Source organism: Melanerpes formicivorus, unplaced genomic scaffold (assembly GCF_026170545.1).
Source record: "Melanerpes formicivorus ecotype bairdi unplaced genomic scaffold, bMelFor1.0.p_v2 SCAF_72, whole genome shotgun sequence".
In the NCBI taxonomy this organism is placed as follows: domain Eukaryota; kingdom Metazoa; phylum Chordata; class Aves; order Piciformes; family Picidae; genus Melanerpes; species Melanerpes formicivorus.
Genome location: NW_027142424.1, coordinates 1950717 through 1970915, shown reverse-complemented (window position 1 = coordinate 1970915; position 20199 = coordinate 1950717). Strand labels below are relative to the sequence as shown.

Here is a 20199-nt window from a genome sequence, read left to right as displayed (position 1 = left end):
AGCTATTTGAACCTATCTAAACCCTGTACAGATACTGCATCCAAATCAAGAAGGGTTCAGGAGAGGCAGCAAGCCTGAAATATGTGCAGAGATCTCTGCTAGTTCCAAACCAGAGTTCAAACTTCAGCTCTCGAAATGAAAAAGCTGTTCTGTGTTTAGCTGGTGCAATTAATAGCTCATGACAAGCCAATGAAATCTAGGAGACTAAGGAGCCTGTGAAAGGAGTCTTGCAAAAACAGCCATGAGAAATGCACCTGCTTAGCCAGAACTAAAGCACTTTCACTGCGACTTTCTCCAGCCATTTCTGCCTGTTCAACACAACAGCTCACTACACATATCAAAGAGCAAACAAGATAAGCAGGAGGTGAAAAAAAAGAAAGAAAGAAAGAAACGAAACTACCAATTATCCAACATTTCCCCCCAACTGTCAGCCCTTGGGAGATTTTTTCCAAATGGCCATCTAGTATCCAAGAAAGTGCTGAGAAAGCTTGAGGAAAGGACACAACAACCCTTCGTATCTCCTTGCTTCAAGTAACCTCAGCTTAGTCCAGCACAAATACCCTGCTTTTCTCACCCTTTATGGCTTCAGTTCCTCTCCCTAAGAAACACTCCCTGTTCTAATCTGCTTTACTTCTGCATGTTTTTGATCAAGTAGGTTCCTAACATGAAATATTTAGTTGCACTAACCTTGCAGAGATACATGGTGAAGATAAGTGACTCGGTAATGAAGGGAGCAAAAAATATTAGATGGATCGAAATTACTGAATTCAACTCTACAAAAGCACAACCCAGTATTCCAAGAGGCAAACAAGTAGCAGCCAGCCATCAAACCCACAGAAGGAGCTGAAATCAAAAGAGGTGAGAGCAGCAGAAACCCAGCAGGGCTCCCAGCTGCAAGGGTAAATGCAAAACCCACATCATGTAATTTCATCTTTGCCCTGGTAGGAATTTTGACGTTGCCAATGGTGGTCATCGGTGGTCATCATCCAAAGATGCACTGAAGAGCCTATTTTCAAGAACTGACCAGTGAACAAACTTCAAAGCTATTGCCAGAGCCAGTAAGATGGTGAGGATAACTACATTTAAAAGACCTGAATGGTAGGAAGCAAAGAAATAGCAAATGTTTCTTTCATAACACAAACATTTAAAGAAGCCATTTGACACAGGTAGAGTGGACTTCACTTCAAAGGATATCCACGAAAGGAACGAGCTTATCAAAGCGATTTCAGTGCACCAAACCAAGATGCGTGAAAACAGGACAGGCCAGCAGCATCCTACACCGCTGCTTCCTGCAGAGCCATTTTTGTGCAAGCAACACAGCGAGCCTCCTCCAGAAGAGGGGTTTGGAGAACGAGTGGCATTTCTCACATCCCTCTTGCATGAGCTAACTTTAAAAAAAACCCCAAAACCCACAAGAGTGCCTGGCATAGGCTGCATGGACTTGAGACACGGCAACGAGTCTCACTGCAGGCTAGGAGCAAGCACAAAAGCAGCCTGAAACTGCAAATCCTTCTTAGCCACATCTTGGGTGACAGTTACAGCTCATCCTGCAACCATATCCCCCCGAACTAGCTTCCCCCATGTGCTATGAACAACATCAACATACAAGGCAGTGTTGTTCACTTATCTGCCTTTCCCAGAACACAACTGAAGGATTAGCTGCTGTGTACTGGGAGCATGGAGAACACTGGCCCCCTCTCCCACAGCTTCCACTGATGTAGGTCACCAGGAACACTGCACAGGAGCACGGCAATATTGATAATGCTCGTCTGCCAAAGAGGAAGCACCTGATGCTGTGCACCAGCAAGGAGCCCTCTTCTTGCCACTCCCTTTTTAATAGTGACATTGTTCACAGCATTCCTTCAGAGGTACCTAAGTAACTCTACAGAAAGCTTCTTTCACCTCAGCTGCCACTCAAGTGATTTCCTCCCAGAGGCTCAGAATTTTGAGCCACAGCTTTTTTAAGAGATGAGGCACAAGATACTTCTCCTTTTAGGAAGCCAATGAACTTGTCAAGTTTTAAAAGTCCCATTTTGGCCAGGAAAGAAAAGGAGCGACGTGCTTCACCCAGGTTTTAAGCAGAGGCTATCCACACGCAGCGCTCACTTCTGGTTGCAGATGAAAAGACTGGGTAGTAAAGTCAAGAGATTAGTTGACATGCAAAATACATGTTAAAAAAAAACCCCAACAAATCATCTTCCTGTGGTCATACAGATCTGCTCAACAGCTTCATACACCCCCTCCCCCATCCACTGAAAGGAACCTTCCTGCATTTTCCACATACTGGTTTGGTGCAAGGAAACTTGTTCCCTCAACACGTCCCATTCCTTTTAACATCTGTTCTTTAGAAACTGCTTTTCTGTACAATCAAAATTAGTACAAAAAACCCAACTCACTGGCAAAGTAGAAAGAAGGGCCTGTCTCCTTGCTGTATGGTATTTTGGGACATGCTGAATTTGGGAAATAGAAAGGTAAATTAGCCTCTTGCCACGTGCATACTTCCCGTCTTCTGGAAAGGTCAGCGTCATTTGTAATGGTTTTATTTTAATTCTTTTATTTTCTCTCTTTTTCTTTTTAAAGATTGTAGAACCATGCAGATATATATATATTTTTTAATGTTATCTAGGTACTGTTAGAGCTGAATATTTAGTTTTTCATGATTGGAGATGAAACAACACAAGTCTCAAGTAAGCCTTCCTTCTTAACTGTGACACTGAGCTCTTCAGTTCTTAACACAAAAAGAAACTTTATGTCAATTAATGGTCTATTACAGTCCACTGTAATGAGAAGGTTAAAAAGTAATTACACTAAAGCAGAAATTGGCCCTTTGCTTTTTCAGCTCTATCGCTATCACTCTTAACATTTCCAAGACACCTTTGGTGACTGGTTCACTCTTAGTCCCTGGAGAGTCCTCTGAAGTTTATATTATATCCATCATTGTACTACCAGGGTAATAGAATTTACTCTACTGCTGAGACAGAAACCAGATAAAGTTAGAGACAACACCAGACTAGTAAAACATATGCAGAAGGGGAAAGGGGAAGGGAGAATGGGGACAGGAATGAAAGCACAAAAAACAGGAAATGCATCTGTATAAAACCAAAGTCTGGTTTTACACAAGCTTGGTTTTAAACACAGAAGTTCAGTTTTTCAGAGGACTCCAGTTACTGCAAAAACACAGGCAATTCAGCTACATGGGAAAGCTAACACAAGTTCATTGTCACAGGTTTTAACACATCCACCCACTGCTTAGGTAACTCAATTTTCTAAGAGCACAGGTTTAGGTCTTCTTGTGACAGAGACCAAACAAACTGCAAACCACGGCCAGCAAACTCCACCAGCCCAACGACATTGGTATCAGGGAGATCAGACAGAGCCAACATCTGAGACAGACAGACAGAACACTCTGAGAGCAGCGAGCGGTTTGGCAGGGTAAGAACGACAGCTCCGTTGGGTAGGTGCGGGCAGCAGTTAGAGGTGTGTGTACTGCTCTGCTTCTGCAGTGCCTGCGTGTCAAACGTCCCTTGGTAAGGGCATCTAAGTGGTCACGGCTCCAGGAGTTACGAGCTGAAGGGTGTGATAGCCTTTTTTATCAGCTGGCTGGTAGACAGGAAGAAAGAGCTGCTTGAACATTGTCCTTCCCAATTGTGTTGTGAAAGGAAAAACCCCAATGACTTAAACACTCCTCCATCATGGGTTTAGATGGGTCTAGCGGTGACCATGCAGCTCAGCTGCTCTGCTTCTCTTGAGCTCTTGTTAACAGCAGGTTGTGAAACAGCAGCAGGACACTAACAACTGACAAGGAAATCCCAGAAGTGCAGAAATATCCCATTAAACAGCACTGGACAAAAATACTCCTCTTTAAACTGCAGGAGCGCTTATCAACATGTGCGGGTCACAGTACGTACTTTGGATTCAGCTATCTCTTCAGGAGACAGGAAGGAAACAAACCCCAAACTTTTGGCAGGGAGGGTAGTTCATTTAATGGCTCAACAGGCATTTCTCTTCACTGGCAGGCAGTTACTACTCGCCACAGCCTTTCAACTTGTCCCAAACCAGCAGTGAAGATAGAGTTTCAGGTCTCACCAGAAAACATTTTACACCTTAAGATTACTTCATAACACTTCATAATTCATTGACTCATCCCCCAACCCCCACATCTCAGTGCAGTTGTCCTTGCAGATATCTTCTCTCTACCACATATGTAGGAAAAAAATGGAGTTTGGCGAGAATTATCTCAAGCAAAGCACTTGTACCTTGAAGGGGAAAAGGGCAGTGGAGCCCACTGAATCCTGCTATCCACAAGGAAAAATGTATCTTAAAATAAGTAATTAACAAAATTAATCAAATAGCCATTTTAAAGAGCCAAAAGGAAATCTGGAGCAAGTGCTCCAGAAATCAAAAGCAGCAGTGGTTGTTCTTTCTCAGGAAGTTGTTATTCTGTCCTTTCAAATTAGCTCTAAGAGAGGACCAGAATCAAAGGGCATTGGTATATTTACCTCAAAGATACTGTGGGCAAACTTAAGATTCCCAAAACAGAGCATAAGTTATGGATACTTTCTTACAGCCACTCAGTCAGATGTGGATGATGCCAGCACGTTGTTCTTTAGCCATGTATTCCATAAGCAGCTTCACATTTATCACCTTTGCCATTGCTACATTTTTCCCAAGCATTCACGTATGGCTAAATGGAAGCTGAAGTGAATATGTTACAGATGGATACGCTGAGGCACCACAATCCATCTAGGCAAGGTCTTCAAGCACTCAGCACAGGGAAAACTTGCAAAAATCTGAACTAAGCCACTGCTGCACTATATCACAAGTCATTCTGTGTGCAGCTAACTGTAAACTCTGTAGGTTAAGGGTGTATTTCAGCCAATTCGTGTTTGCTAGGCAATAAACACTTCTGCACATGGCAAGAACATGCTCTTAAAAATGTGTCTCAAGGAGTTTCATGATCCAGCAGGGTTGAACAGCTTCTAAAGTAAGAATTTCAAGCCCTTGATCATTTACTGGGAAGGTGGGAGAGTATTTACATGAGTCACCAAGTAGCTACTTAAAAGAGCACAGGAGGATGTGTAATTTCTGTTAAATGAGGTGCTCTTGGAAAAGTAATATTTAATTACACAGCAGGAAATACCAAAGAGTTCTCAAGTTTGACCCAACTTAGCTGTTTGCACTGGTGGGTTGTGACATACCTACAACAGATAAGCTGCAAAACCAACACAAAATGAGATCTAACAGTTGCAAGTTAGATTATCAATGAAAAAAAAAACCAACCCTATACAGACATCTGATCAAAGCCAGCCAAGGGAACGAGCTTGTACTTCAATGCTGTAGAGCCCACTGGTTACAGAAGATAAGGATGGTGCACAATGGGAAATTGCTAGGAAGTCACATGCAACCATTGTGAATCAAATCTCAGATTATCTCGTGTTTGGTTTTATTTTAATCAGGATTCGAGAGGAGAGTTTTCACCAAGAAAGGTCTGCAAGCCTTTGATCGTTCACTTTGTGGGAATTCTATTTAATCTAATGAAAAAGCAAACAGAAGATCTGTTTACACGGACACCTCAAGCACAAGAGTTGAAAAAGATCAAAGTAATACAATTAGCAAGGACCTGTGAGAGACTCAATTTCTACAAGTAATTTCCATTTCAGGATCAGCACAAGCGAGCTGAAATATTCTTCCTCCAAGTGTCAAAAAAGGTTTCTCTCTATTATTTTTGCTTCTCAGCTATGTTACCATCCCACTGCAGACATCTGACAGGATGTTTTCAGATGGGTAAGACACAGACTTTTTAAAATCAGAACGAATTTCACACTAAGCTTCCAGCTTCTTAGCCTTGGTTAAGTTTCCATGACACATGATGGACTTCCATTAAGCAGCAGTGTAAAACTAAGCACCGGAAAACATACAAAGATGTCTAAAGGTACAGAAAATCTTTTATTAGAATCTAAATCAATAATATACGTGACCCAATAAAAGTCTTCCTCAGATGCTATAACAAGTATTGAAATGCCATGTTTTTCAAGAGACCATCTGCTGTTTTGACATTTTATGACAGTTTCCAAGCCTTCTAGCAACCTTGATTCTACCTCTTGCAATAGCATGTTTTGCAGTGAGTTTTCTCCTCCGAATTGGGCATTGATTTATCATACATTTATCAGGCTTTCCAAGTTGTTGGGTTTCTGGTTTGGGCTTTTTTTTTTTTGTCTCCCCCACATTTTACTTTGTAACAAGGTAACCCACACTTTCAGCACTTCACTCTAATTGAAATATGCCCATCTGATAATGCTGGAGACTAGTTGTCAAAGCCAGAGCAATACATGAGCCGTTTCATATACTTAATTTCTTGACTTACCAAAAAAAGGAAAGGTAAGCAACACATGTTTTATTTTGCTTAAACAGCAGTGTTCATACTGTTAATAATGCTAGTAGTATCATAAAGACAGCATTTCACTAGTTGTCAGAACTAAAGTCAAGTTGTGAAACTTAGGTCACAGCCTTGCAATAAAACAAGTTCTAATTATCATCAAGAAAACAATCAAGGAATGTTGTGTCAAGAGCATCAAGAGAACTCGAACAAACTTCTTTCAGCAGATATTCTTTAGCAGCTCCCAGGTTGAAATCTCATCTTGGTCACTGGCATCCTACTGAAATCAGCATACTTGAGTTGTCATTTTAACCCGGTGGGCTCAGTTTTCAATGCTCTGCTCATCAGCTTACGAAACATAAACCACATTTACTGGTGTAATCTGAACGATACCCAAATGTTTGAAGCTTGAGACTATACACATCCCTGGCACAAGGTAAGGACTTAAAAAGTTACATATAACACAAAACGTTTCCTACCATACATAGCATGCGTCTGTTCATGCGCACCATACTGTGTTGCAGAAGAAGATACTAAACCCGGCTGTGCGTGTGTTGGTGGTGCCATCATTCTAGCGTTGCCCTGTATTACAGGGCTATAAACATGAGGATGCTGCAGTCAGAGAGAAGAAAACAGGCAGTTAATTGGGGGACTTGTACAAAGACACGAGTGTCACCTAAACAGTCACGCTTCAAAACAGCAGGAGGTTGGCCTCACTGAAACGCAGAGTGAATCGGGTATCAACAGAGAGATTTCAAACTATCGAAACTCAGCTAAACAGGTTTCAAGCTGTGACAGTTCAATTAGTAAAACTTCAAGCTAGCATAATTATCCCAACTGCTTCTAAAAATGTGAAGCTAGAAACGGACAAAGAGCCATTGGCATATCTTGCTTCTTCTACCCTGAGAACACAACAAGCTTATGTACATAATTATCCCTCAAATTGTGCCAGGGGAAGTTTAGATTAGGTATTAGGAAACATTTCTTTGGTGCAAGAGTGGTCAGGCATTGGAACAGGCTGCCCAGGGAGGTGGTGGAGTGACCGCCCCTGGAGGCGTTCAAGAAACGTGTGGACATGGCACTTTGGGACATGGCTTAATGGCCATGGTTGGGTAAGGTCAACAGTTGGACTCCATGATCTTAGGCGTCTTTTCCAACCAAAACAATTCCAATTTTACCACACCAATGCTATGATTCTGTATTTAAAAACCCTTGAAGTAAGAGGAGTCACAGAACGGGTTGGGTTGGAAGGGACCTCTGAAAATCCTAATTTCCAAATCCCCTCTGCTAAAGCAGGGTCACCTAGAGTAAAACAGCCAGGAACACATCCAGGTGGGTTTTGAGTGCCTCCAGAGACAGAGACTCCACAAACTCTGGGCAGCCTGTTTCAGTGCTCTGCCACCCTCAAAGTCCACCAAGCAGGTTATTCTTAGAACACATAACTAGCAGATGTCCTCGCCGTGACCTGAGAGGAATTCTTCAAAGAGCTAAAAAGGTAGTATCAATAATAAATGCCAACTTCTAAATTGACCTTAAAATACGTTACAGGCTTTGAAGCATAATAAAACACCACCAAGTATGCTCCAGAGCACACGGACTGCTCAGACTGACTTATGACTGGAGACAACAGGGAATTTAGGACTGAGCTGCTGAATTATTTCCAGTTTGCCTTATCACAGACACTGCAAAGGCTTACCTGAGATTGGTAGTGTGGCACATGCTGCACAAGAGGCTGATTAGGAAACTGTTGGGGGCTATATGCAACATATTGTGTTGAATAAGCAGGTGGCGTAGCTACAATTGGAGGGCCTGCTGCAGAAGCAGGATGCATCATGGTGCTCTGGTGGTGTTGGTCTTGCCGTTGCTGTGGCATATTTGGTACTACAAAGCAAAGAGTGACTCATGTCAGAAAGGCAGGATGAAGAATGACCATCTTCCTGAAAGGTTTTACATTACAGTGCCACTGTGACCAAGTGGAACACCCTCACCCCTTCACCTTTAACCACCTATTAGAGCTCTGTCAAAAAGGGGAACAGGGTGTAAAGGAGTTCCTCCTTCCAAACATTTGATTTTCATCACTGCCTTTGAGCTATGTATACAGCCACAAACCCAGGCCTGATTCTTTTTTTGGAGAAGGAAGGACAAGAATCAGTAACAGAAGAGAAAGGTTATATCAGGATAACAACATTAACCAATTTGATCCTGTCCCCTTCAAAAAGCTTAATTCACCCTCTACAGGAACTACTCAGCATCTGTTCCATCAGCTGGAAAGCTAAGTCTTTTACAACTACTTGTGCTCATAGCTGAGGAGAGCAGCATAAAGGTCTCCATGCAGCTGCCATTTGAGACATTCACATGTTTTAAGCTTTGTGCTACCCCTCAGGGAAGCAGAAAGCAACTTTGAGGTCACGGTAAACACTGAAGGGGACAAGTCAACCTATGAGAAGAAGAGCAGTAGGAATAATTAAAGGGAAGAAAAGATTAAGAGAGCAGAGGACTGTAGTGTGGGGCCACCTGAGCAATCCTGGTAAAGACAACCAAGCAAACCACAGCGGCAGGGCACTCAGAACAAACTAATTCAGCCTACTAAGCAAGAGGGCACAAGAGTTGAAGGTGAGCTCCTTGCTGCAGTGAGACTGCAACTAAGGACTGTGCTAACTCAAGCGCTTGTAAACTCCACTGCAATGTAGGCCACTTAGAGAAAAGAAAGGAAGGAAATGCTGGAGATGTCAGTAAAATACCCTCAGTGATGACTGTATTTACGCTGCAAATCAACAATAGAAGAAAGTAAATATAAGATGAGACCTGGAACAGCATAAAGGCACTGAACTTCAGTGCCTGCAGCTTCTTCAGGACTATGCCACATATGGAAGGGCTATGCAAAAGAATAATGAAGCTTAAAAAAACCCCAGGGACTCAAAATAGAGAGTGGGCTCACATAGCAAGTGAGTACACAGTAACAGATTTCTGCTGAAACAATTAGTGCTATGAACTAAAAGATTGCCTGGGTCAGGCCACAGTAGTCAGTGTGTATTAAAACAGCAATACATTGCAGGTTTTTGTCTTCCCCGCGTTCATAAAGGCTGCTTGTTAATTTCTAAACAGCAGAACTGCTCTTTTAAACAATTTCCTCCTCCAGTGACTGGAGCTGCAGCACTGGAACCCATCATCATGAAGCACTGCAAGAAAGCATGCACTGTGTGGAGTCAGAGCCCGATCTGAAACACGACTATAAAAAACAAGACCATCCTTCTTCTGCCCCTTCGCTGCACTGCACAGAGGACAGGGCCTCTCGCCACACATGTTCTGCTCTCCATAGCCACAGGTGTCATTTCTTCAAACCATGGTATTGTTAGTCCAGCTGCTCAGTTACTGGTGCAGAAGGAATGAAAAAGAACAAACTGGAACCAGCAGTAAGTTCTTTCCAGAAGAGCAGCACAGCATACTCTGAGGACAGTGATTTTGCTTGTTGACAAAAATCACAACCTTTTACTGAAGCACTATTCAGGGCTCTGCTGTAAATCAGTACAGAAAAACAGCAGAGAAAACCAGTACAGGAAGCTTCCTTTAAACAAACCCATAACATTTGTGAAATACAGGAGATTATTGGCTTACCCTAACATTCTCAGCAACAGAGGTCTTGGCTCATTTGTCTAATCAAACTCCAAAGCAAGCAACTCCCCTGTACTCCAATTTATCATGTTTTGGCTGAATTAGTTTGTTTAGAAATTAATTAGTGCTCTTACCTACTTCTCTATATAATAAAAAAATAGCATTGAAAATATCAATCAGAAGCAAAATGGATTAGAAAAAAAACACACAAACATTTGTCATTTTTCCATGCTGCATGCAGACTAAGAACCAAACAGGCAGTATTATTCTCACCTTTACCTGCTCTATATGTCTTGGCTTGGTTCACTGGCATGGGCGTCATGGGAATAGGATACAGAGGCTGAAACAGAAGGAAAGTTGAAACTATGACATTCCTTTAAAAAAAACCTGTGTATTGGGGTGAGGGCCCCACTCAGCTTTGATGTGTTCAACTCTGTTATGCTACATGGTTTAGTGAACTCTATCTAACCTATGATAATTTCTTGGATCACTGTGATTAAGTCTGTTTTACAAACAAGACCATATGGTTTGCAGCAACCAGTCAAGTAATGCTGCTGCTGCTACTTTAAGCAATGTACTAAATCACATGGCTTTGTAACAGAATTAGATTTGAAATCCTAGTGGTCCTTACAGTGACCAGAAACTTATGGGACACAACAGGAAACTAAGGATGAAAGAAGAGCTCCTTAAAACTTAAGAGAGTGAGTCTGTGCTTGGAGGACTGGGGAGGATGTTTGCACAGGTTAACAATAAACAAAAGAGCTCCTGGAATTTCAGAATCCCAGCATGGCAGGGGTTGGAAGGAACCTCTGGACATCATCCAGTCCAATCCCCAGCTCAAGCAGGGGCACCCAACAGCAGCTTGCCCAGGATCACAATGCCCAGGTAGGTTCAGAATCTCTCCAGAGAAGACTCCACAACCCCCCTGGGCAACCTGCTCCAGAGCTCCAGCACCGTAACAGTTAAGTTTTCCTTGTTTAGGTGGAACTTCCTGTGTTCTAGTTTGTGCCCATTGCCCTTTTACTGTTGCTGGGCACCACTGGAAAGAGCCCAGCCTCATCCTCCTGTCCCACACCTTTCAGCTATCACTGAGCATTGAAAAGACAGAAACCCTCTCAGGCTTCTGTTCTTCAGGCTCAACATCCCCAAGTGTCTCAGCCTTTCCTCCTCAGAGATGCTCCAGGCCCCTCAGCAACTTTCTAGCCTCTGCTGGACTCTCTCCCATACTTCCCTATCTCTCTTGAACTGGGGAGCCCAGAACTGGACACAATACTCCAGCTGCTGCCTCACGAGGGCAGAGTAGAGGGGAAGAACACCTCCTTCAACCTGCTGGCCATGCTCTTCTTAACGCACCCCAGAGACCACTGGCTTTCTTAGTCACAAGAGCATACTGCTGGCTTATGGTGAACTTAATTGTCCACCAGGACTCCCAGGGCCTTCTGCTTTCCAGCAGGTCAACCCCTAACATGTTTTGAGATTATGACAACACCTTAGCTTGAGAGACACCACTGGGGAAAAAGTCAGTATTTAGATAGCTAAAACCTAACAGCAATGTAATTGTGTCCACATTTACAAGAATAAGACAAGCTGTATCAATTCACTGTTTTAATTTGCATCTCCCAAGTCTCCTCAGCTTGCTGACAGTCATCTGAAGTGTGTTACCAAGTCTGCAGCACCAGCTTCACATTACCTGCACGCCTGGACTCACTGGAACCGGGTACATCATATTTGGTGCAAAACAAACAGGCTGAGTGTACACTGGGGTCGGCTGCTGATGACCCACCATGGAGGGGCTAGGCTGAGCTTGAGGACGAGGGGAGGTTGGTGTAGTAGAAGGTTTCGGCTACAAAGAGAATTTAGCAATGCATATGGCAAGGTTAGCTTGATTAGTCTCCAAGGAAAAGGTCTGCTTACAAACATCTACTCAAAGGCCATGTTAAACAGCATCAAATAACTTACCTGAGCAAAAGATCGAGGGTTGAACTCTTTTGCATTAGGGTTAAGTGTTGATTTTCTAACTTGCCTAAAGATAAAGAACAGAGAAGGATGTTTAGTGTCATTTGTTTACAACCATATCTGCAGAACTCTGAATTTTTAATAGTTAGGGAGAATGAAATACCTCATTTCCATCTGTGAGTCAGATTTCTGAGAACTCAACACATGGCATGCAAAAAGCCACTCCTTACTGTATTTATCCACTAAGAAGTTTTCCTGCTGTTGATACTACAGCTCACATGAGCCAGGAAAACATTTAGGTAAGCATTTAGATACAAAATTATGCATCAACAGGACTAGAGTTCTACATGGAGCTCTGCCACTCACTGACTTAGGAGATGACTTTCAGCAGAGTCCCCTGACCTGCTGTCTAACAGAGCACTTACACTGAACACATAGACAGTAAAATATGACACATTCGTAATACAAATGGCTAAACACTACTACCAGATGTGCTTACTCTGAAAGGTGGAATACTCACTCAGAAGTATCTTTCTTCTCCTCTTTATCCTCTTTATCTTGTTTACTCCCAGGCCCAGAAGTCTGTACACCTTGTGAAGTTACCTCAGGGCCTCTCTTCTGCTCAGAACTATTACTTATTGAAGGAGAAATACTTGGGCTATTAGGTTTGCTACTGCCACCGTTGGAGTTAGTATTACTGCCAGTTTCTATGATAGATTCTTTAGGGGTTGATTCTGTCTTTTCTTTAACTACATCTCTTGATTTTTCACCTTCTCGAGTTTTGTTTAGCAGCTGATCCACTGCATCTGAAGAGGAACTTGACTGTAACTGAAAAAAATGAAACAAACAAGGAATACATTCAGAAAATCGATGTACACAACTAGGGAGAGACAATCTAACGCTACTGAATCCACAGAGCAAAATACAATCCCAGAGGCCTCAATCATCTGGAAATGACCTTTTAAAACATACACTTCCATTTCTACTAGAAAAGAAATCTATGAATGTTGACAATGTTTTCAGCCTACACTGTGAGAAAAGCTATTCAGCGACTCAGCTGACCTATATGTTGATTAGGAAGTGACAGAAAAGCTTAAGGACTCTCTGGACTCATCCCCCGGTGTGATTTAACCCTTAAATCTAAACTGATTTAATAAAGTATTATAACTAGGAAATAATTAATATAAATTCTTCAATTTTCCTCAGTAAATCCCCTAATTTAACTTTGAAACAGCTCTTCCATGTAGAGCATAACTGTGATAGAATTATTTGTACCTAATGATCAAACAGGTTTCAAGTACCATCTTCTGTGTAGTCAATAGGCACATTTACATGCATTAGGCAATTGTACCAGCAAGAGGCAGCATTGATTTTATATTACCTAGCATGAATTCTTACAGATATTTTCATAAATTCCCACGATTAGTAAGGATCTGGTTTCCTGTTAACCACATGCAATGTATTCAATTCACTACAACAATCCCAATTCACCCCAGAACTGTAATAGCATTGAGTTAACAGAGAGACTTACCCTAAAGTCATTCTTAAATTTCTTTAAATCATCAATCTGTTTTCTATGTTCCGAAACAATCGGAGATACACCTGCCAAACAGAAAACCAACACTGTCCAAGCATGTCTAATACAAACTCTGCACACAACCCTTTACATTTCTCCACTTGCAGAGTCATGTTTACAGATGTAACAATTATGTACAGAGAGCATTTAGTCTGTGACTTGGTGACATTTGTAATTTGGTGCAATTCCATGAAGTCTTGTGTGTGAGCACAAAAAAATGCTCTGTGAAACCAGAGCATTACATAATTGACATATCTACCACACCAAGAGAGAAGCCCTGAGGTGCAGGGACTGCAGAACTCGGCTGAGTACAAAGCAGCATCCACTAAAACTCTCAAAACAGAACATGCCAGCATTTCAAGACACAGCAATTAAAGGTGAAATGCTGATGGGAGTTCAACAACATGAAAAGATTCTTTTGAGGATGGAATGAACAAGTAATGCTGCAGAGAAAGCCAAGTTTAAGGCACAATAGGAAAAACTGTAATTATAAAAAACCATGCTGACCACAATGCTAAGGAGCATTGTGAACAGAAACACTCATTTAGTCCAAAAAGTCAAAAAACAGCTCTGTGAGTGAGGAACAAAAAAGAAGGAAAAGGGACTAAGAAAACCACCAAAACCCCAGGCACAAAGAAATTACGCCATGTGTATGAGCATCTCCACTCTGTGTGTTGATGAAATGAGTCAAGGACAACATTTCAGGGCCTGTCACTTGACAACTGCCATGCCCACGTTTTCACTGCAGAACACGCAAGACAAACTGCCTTAGTCCAAATATTCCTTGAAATGCTAACTAGGGCAAGTCAATATAACAAGTTTAGTGCTTGGAATTCCTACATTTCTCAAGGATATATGAAAGTTTTGGATACAAACCTTTGTTTTCAGGTTTAGGAAAACTAGGAGAAGTCTCACTTGGTTTTATATTCTCTTTGTTTCCAGCTGCAGAGTTTTGCCTCTGGTCCTGAAGCCTAGTATCTTTAGCTGGAAAAGAAATTGCCAAAGTTACTCTCTTATACATAACTCAAAATCACCAGAGATGGCAAGACAGAAGATAGATTTAACCATGTTTACCTTTCAAAATTAAAACCCTAATGTTAAACATCATCTGTAATTCAGTCAGAATCTGGAGGATTATTCTCCCCACCTTCCCCACTCTACCATCCTCAAGCCAGAAGTCCCAGACAACAAATCCCTCCCATCTCAGAACCTTACCTAGGCTGAAAAAAAACCTACAAACTGAGAGTACATTATTTTCAATAGTACAAGTTTTTCATGCTGAATGCTACAAAGATTTGAGAGTTCTGAAACATCTGACTGTTGTTCCTGAATGCTGGGAGCGTACACCCCCCACCCCACCCCCCGCCTTTCCTTTTGCTATGCCCAAAATATTCTGTAAAACCAGTAGTCTGTGTTTTTTAAAGTTAGAAAACACCCATGAATTCAGTTTATAAGGTTAAATCCTCTATTAAATCAAACACCTATAAGCCCATGCTTCTTGATGGGTGGAAAAATTAATCATAAAGGCTTATCAAAAAGCCTCCCTCCAATATTTAAAGCCAGTGTCATGTGAAAAGGGGAACTCGCAACACAGGAAAATTAAATGCATCAGAAGTCTTCCCAAAAGCAGCTCTGTTCATCTAAAAGCATTTCCACTGTCAGGGGTTAGGGAAAGGGAACATTTGGAAGCTGTTGAGGGTAACTCACCTTCACTGGAAGGAGTGACAGCTCTGTTGGATGCAGGGCTGGCAGGTGTAGGAGAGGCAGCTGGAACAGGCATGGCAACAGATTCAGTGGGAATAGTACCAGGCTGAGGAGAAGGCAGAGCTGGTCCCGTGGGAGTGCTGCTCTGCCTTGGAGACCTAGGCCTGTGTGTTTTGGGGGATAATCTTGGAACTAGAAACAAACAGGAGAAAACAGTTATAGGATAAGCTTCCTCAGCTGCTCAGCAGTTTGCTTACTTTTAAAATTACTAAAAACATGCTTTAAAATACTTAGTAGAATATGATATAGTAACTGAAAACCTGTTTACCTTTCAGGTGCATGTCCTAGCTCTTTACAATGCAGCATTTTAGGTAAGTGGTGCAATTTTCCTGCAGATTACCCCCTAGTACACATCACTGCCCTGTAGTCCCACAATGACACTGCAATATGCTCCCCAGGCCCCCAGTAGTACAACTACAACAGCTCACATTAACACAGTTTCTGGCAGAACAGAAAAGGTGGTCAGGTCTCCACACAAAGATGTAAAATAATTGTTTTTTTTTTAAGGGTTGAAAAAACACATCCATTTTACAGGGTCCTCTTTTGGAGGTTTGCCAGCTGGAAAAAAAACAACACAGCCCATTGAAAGAAGATTGCTTGGTGTATATTTGTGCCCCTGTGTTAAAGAAGCAAGGAAAGTTGCACGTTCTTTTAGCAATAAGTTGTACTTCCTGCTCATCTCTCTGGGGCTAGTTACTTGCTTTACACCACATATTAACTTGAAGTGAGTGAGGAGGAAGAACTAAGTCATTTAACAGTCCTGCTTGGATGTTAATAATATATGAAGTGGGGAGTGGAGAGGGAGGATGAATCAAATAACATCAGAACAGAAATGTTTAAATCTCCACAAGGCAACAGGTCTAGGAGGCCTAATTCACACCTGCTTTCTGAAAAATGCATTCCCACTGCTCTCCTCTAGAATTCTAGCATTGCTAGGAAGTGTCAAGACATCAAGCTGGCACTCACTTGCCCTTTTAGCAAAGAAAGTTGGTAACAACTCACTAGTACATGGCCTCAACCCCAAAAGCTCAAGACTAGGGCCTGTGTCACATGACTGAGCTTTACATTTGAAGTCAAATATTAAAAGCTAAAATAAAAATTAACTGACTGAAAAAAGGAGACACTGTGTCTGCTACCACAGTACTTAGACAAATACAAAGTGACCACTTAGAGCCTGCAAGGTTTTTAAAGGAAAAATATATCCAACTTAACTCAAATATCATTTCACCTTCTACCATCAACCTTCCTCTATCCAAACACATCCTTCATTGACCAAATTCAGTGATGCAATGGGGTGGATAGAACTGTTCTTGTCTCCTTCAATAACTTCTTCCAACAGCTAATCCCCACATTTTTCCTTCCTTTCTCCTCATACAGCATCTAACCTATCTCCAGTGAGAGCAATATTGCACTGGAAGGATCACCTCACCCACCATTTAACTAAGCTATTTGGGAACTTCTCCTACTTCACCTAAACAAGCTAAGTTAGCAGACCAGTGTTTATTCAGAGCCTGGATTGACTAGAAAGGCAGTGTTCTGCTTAGTATTTGCACTCTAAAGTACCCCTGGCAAGCCATCTGCAATAAGCCAAGCTTTACCTACCCCCACTGACAACTGATGACCACGTCCCACCTGAAGGGCTGCCTCGTGCCACTGCAGTAGTAGATGCTTCCCCTGGTGCATTATGAGATACAAATTCTAAGCCACTTGAAATTGTACCCCTACCAGTAGAGACTCTGTGACCTCGAGGGTGCCGTTGTGCCTTAGGAGACATCCGTGGAGGCCCTGAGAAAAAGAAGACAACCCCACACAATAAGTACTTCAAGTCCATCACTAAACAGCACCCAAACATACTGTTTTAAAACTGAATTTAATCTAGTATCTTTCAATAATGCAGTAATACATAAAACAATTTACACTGATATTGACCAGAACCAGGGATCCACCAGACTAAAAAAGCCAAGTCATTGGTCCAGCCAGACTACCAACACACTCATCACCTTGCTATGACAGTTCAAGTTCATTGATATTCAGAAGCTTTATCAGAATCAAAACAGGTCCTGGATATAAAATACTTGAAACCAAGTAACCAATATTGCTTACTAGAAGGCAAGCTGAAAAGTTTAGTGGCCCAGCTCCTTCTGGATAAGCACAGTTTCAGGCTATCAAACATTTTCCAGAAAAGAAACAAATTTCCAGTGCTTTTGTCAGGTGGTCAGTGATACCCAACATTTATTTACAGAGCAGTCACACTGGCTGACCAATGCTCTTGGGGAATTTCAGCAGAGCATTTTGTACTGAGGCTAAATTGCCTGCAGCAGGTCACAATTAATTTACAAGTCAGCAAAACTACAACTAAACAAGTTATTGTTATCCCAAGGTTCAAGTCATGCATGTTTAACGCCCAGAGGCTAAAGTCAGAAGTGAACACAGTAATTCTGAACAGCTCATACAGCTGCCACAGAACAGTTATGCTCAAGTCTAAGCAACAGTACAGTTCCTACACCCTAACAAATATTTCCTTTACAAGATCAGACTCAGATGTTGATACTTCAAAAGCAATAACTGCGTATGAACCGAAGACAATCTGGCTGATTACAGTTTGTTTTTAATGTAGGTCAATAACAGTGAGAAGTTCAGATAATGGCTTTCTGGTTTCAGATCAAAGTTCTAAAATATCAAGTACCCCTTCTGGTTACATAAAGCTTTAAATGTCAGCCTCTATTTTAACCATCAATCTAAAAGCACACTTCAATCCAAATGCTATACAGCAAGAATACACACATTCCAGCAATCCTGGTAGTAGAAATTAAACATTGCAGTAGCAGCAGTTCACTGCATGCCTGACAAATCAATTGCAAGCACTAAAAAATAACTTGAACTTGCATGTGGATTCTCAAGATCTTCCCACATTAAAAAAGCTAACATGGGTGAATTGGCAGCAGCACATCATCCAGACAGGCCCACTACCATCCACCTTCTGGTTATACACCATCTTGGGCATTTATCAGGCAAGCTGCAGAACGCTGGTACTGATTCCATTAGCGGGATGACTGTTCTCTCTCGTGACTCCTCCAGTGGAGCCAGCTACAGCACAGACTCCGTATTCCCAGGGAGTTTGGTATAACCACTTTGCATTTTTTTCAGGCTTGCTGGATGTGTTGTACAGGCTTGTTTTTAAAGTGAACCTAGACAAAATAAACATGTTAAAATGTGTTCCTTACTGCACCCCCCAGAGGAGAAATTAATTTGGTTCAGATACCTGTGCATACAGTTACCAAAGACTCCTGAGCTGGCCTTTCTCTGTGTATTATGGACTATTTGTTGGCTTTCTGCTCTGCCTCAGTGCAAACGGATCTTAGCTTCTCTATTGATTCACCTTTGAAGCAGTTTATCCTATCCCACTCCTCAATGCACTTCTCTGTATACAGGATTTTTATTACTGTTATTATTGTTGTTGTTTTACAAAAGCTAATTCAATTATTTAGTTGATTTGAAACTTTCTGTGGAACAGCTGTATTAAAAGATTTGGTATTTTATATGAATTTATGACCCTAAAAATGCTCTCTAAGGTTATTGGGTCCTGCCTGGCGCTGTTGGTTGAGTTAAGACACTGAGCAGCGTTTACAAAGCTGAGTTTATTTCATACCAACTTGGGAAATGCCACAGCTTTATTTTGTTTTTGTAAAGTTCTTCAAATAAAAAGGTTAATAGAAATAGTCTGATAAACTAAAGTTAAACACAAATTATAGGTTAAGTAATGAAGAGGAAAAACAATTTTGTAATTAAAACTCACAAAGGAGTTAAACAAAGACAAACAAAAACATGAACAAATTGTGGTATTGTACCTTCTGAAGACATGCGTTTAGGCATAGTAGAGACAGTAGCTGGAGAACCATGAGCAGAGGGGTGAGACGGGGGCCTGGAGGGCCGCGAGGGGGGCCTGGAGGGCGGCCGTGTAGGGGTGGCTGCCCGAGGTGGAAGAGAGTTGGGACCTGACTGGTAGCGAGAAGGTGGGCGAGAGGAAGGAGATGGGCAAGGCGATGGCCAGGGAACACCTGACAGAACAAATGATATGAAGGAAAGTATAAAAACTAAAGAAAAATTATGGGGAAAAAGGTCAACAGAAAAAAAAAAGTAAAATATGACAAAATGATTTTTCATGTTTAACCCTTTGGGGAGTAGATTCGTTTGTCTCTGCAACCAATAAAACAGTCTCTGCAAGGTTATTTCCTCCACTTCAGGTCAAATTTAACACTGGAATGTCACAAACTCCCCAAAGGGTTAATTAGGATCTACAAATACTACTAAGGAATAGACAGTAAAGTTTGATCTGTTAGCCTATCATATATATGTTCTACAGTATGCATCACTTGACAAGGTCCTTCAATAGCTACCAGAGGTTCTCAAACAGCGGTTCACAGACACTAGCGACTATACAAACTACTACTTGCAAACCAAATGATGAGCAATATCAATTCTAGGAACTGTATCTTTACAAAAAACAGCGGTGTTCAGTGTCTGGATCCTGATCTTTATGTCTTTTATCAGTTATCTAAAGTATTGATGTTGTATTTTAAGCTAAGATATAGGGTTGGTTCCAAAACAAACTGAATTCACAAGCCACCCTGAGTATTTTAGATATATGGTGTTCATTCAGCAGAGTAATAGGATGAGAGAAACCACAAATATTACCAACAAATGTCAAGGTTAGTGTTGCTTGGGCAAGACTCAGTTGTACATCCTTCACAGGGCTGACTCTGTGTTCAAGAAGGAAGTCTCACTTACCTTTAGATGTTTCTCAGACTTCCTCTCCAGACAGAGGCACTTGAGTACTATAAGTTTTTCATTTATTCACAGCAACCTCATCAAATAGCTTTTTAACTTATAATGCCTCAAGGATAGGCTACTGCTG

General features: G+C 41.6%; 1 protein-coding gene across 8 annotated transcripts in view; it reads right to left on the bottom strand.

The window, feature by feature from the left end:
* Positions 1-20199, bottom strand: part of ATXN2 (ataxin 2) — a 54255-nt gene that overhangs the window by 9435 nt on the left and 24621 nt on the right. For 2 of the 8 annotated variants that reach the window (XM_068163386.1, XM_068163387.1), the window contains exons 10-20: positions 19133-19342; positions 16887-17069; positions 15228-15416; positions 14397-14504; positions 13476-13546; positions 12465-12772; positions 11948-12011; positions 11679-11831; positions 10262-10328; positions 8073-8257; positions 6856-6988 (exon numbers count right to left, since the gene is read on the bottom strand). In XM_068163386.1, coding sequence (XP_068019487.1) covers positions 6856-6988; positions 8073-8257; positions 10262-10328; positions 11679-11831; positions 11948-12011; positions 12465-12772; positions 13476-13546; positions 14397-14504; positions 15228-15416; positions 16887-17069; positions 19133-19342 — 1671 coding nt within the window. The remainder of the gene's footprint in view (positions 1-6855; positions 6989-8072; positions 8258-10261; positions 10329-11678; positions 11832-11947; positions 12012-12464; positions 12773-13475; positions 13547-14396; positions 14505-15227; positions 15417-16886; positions 17070-19132; positions 19343-20199) is intronic. The other 6 variants (XM_068163388.1, XM_068163389.1, XM_068163390.1 and 3 more) reach the window with 5 other exon arrangements.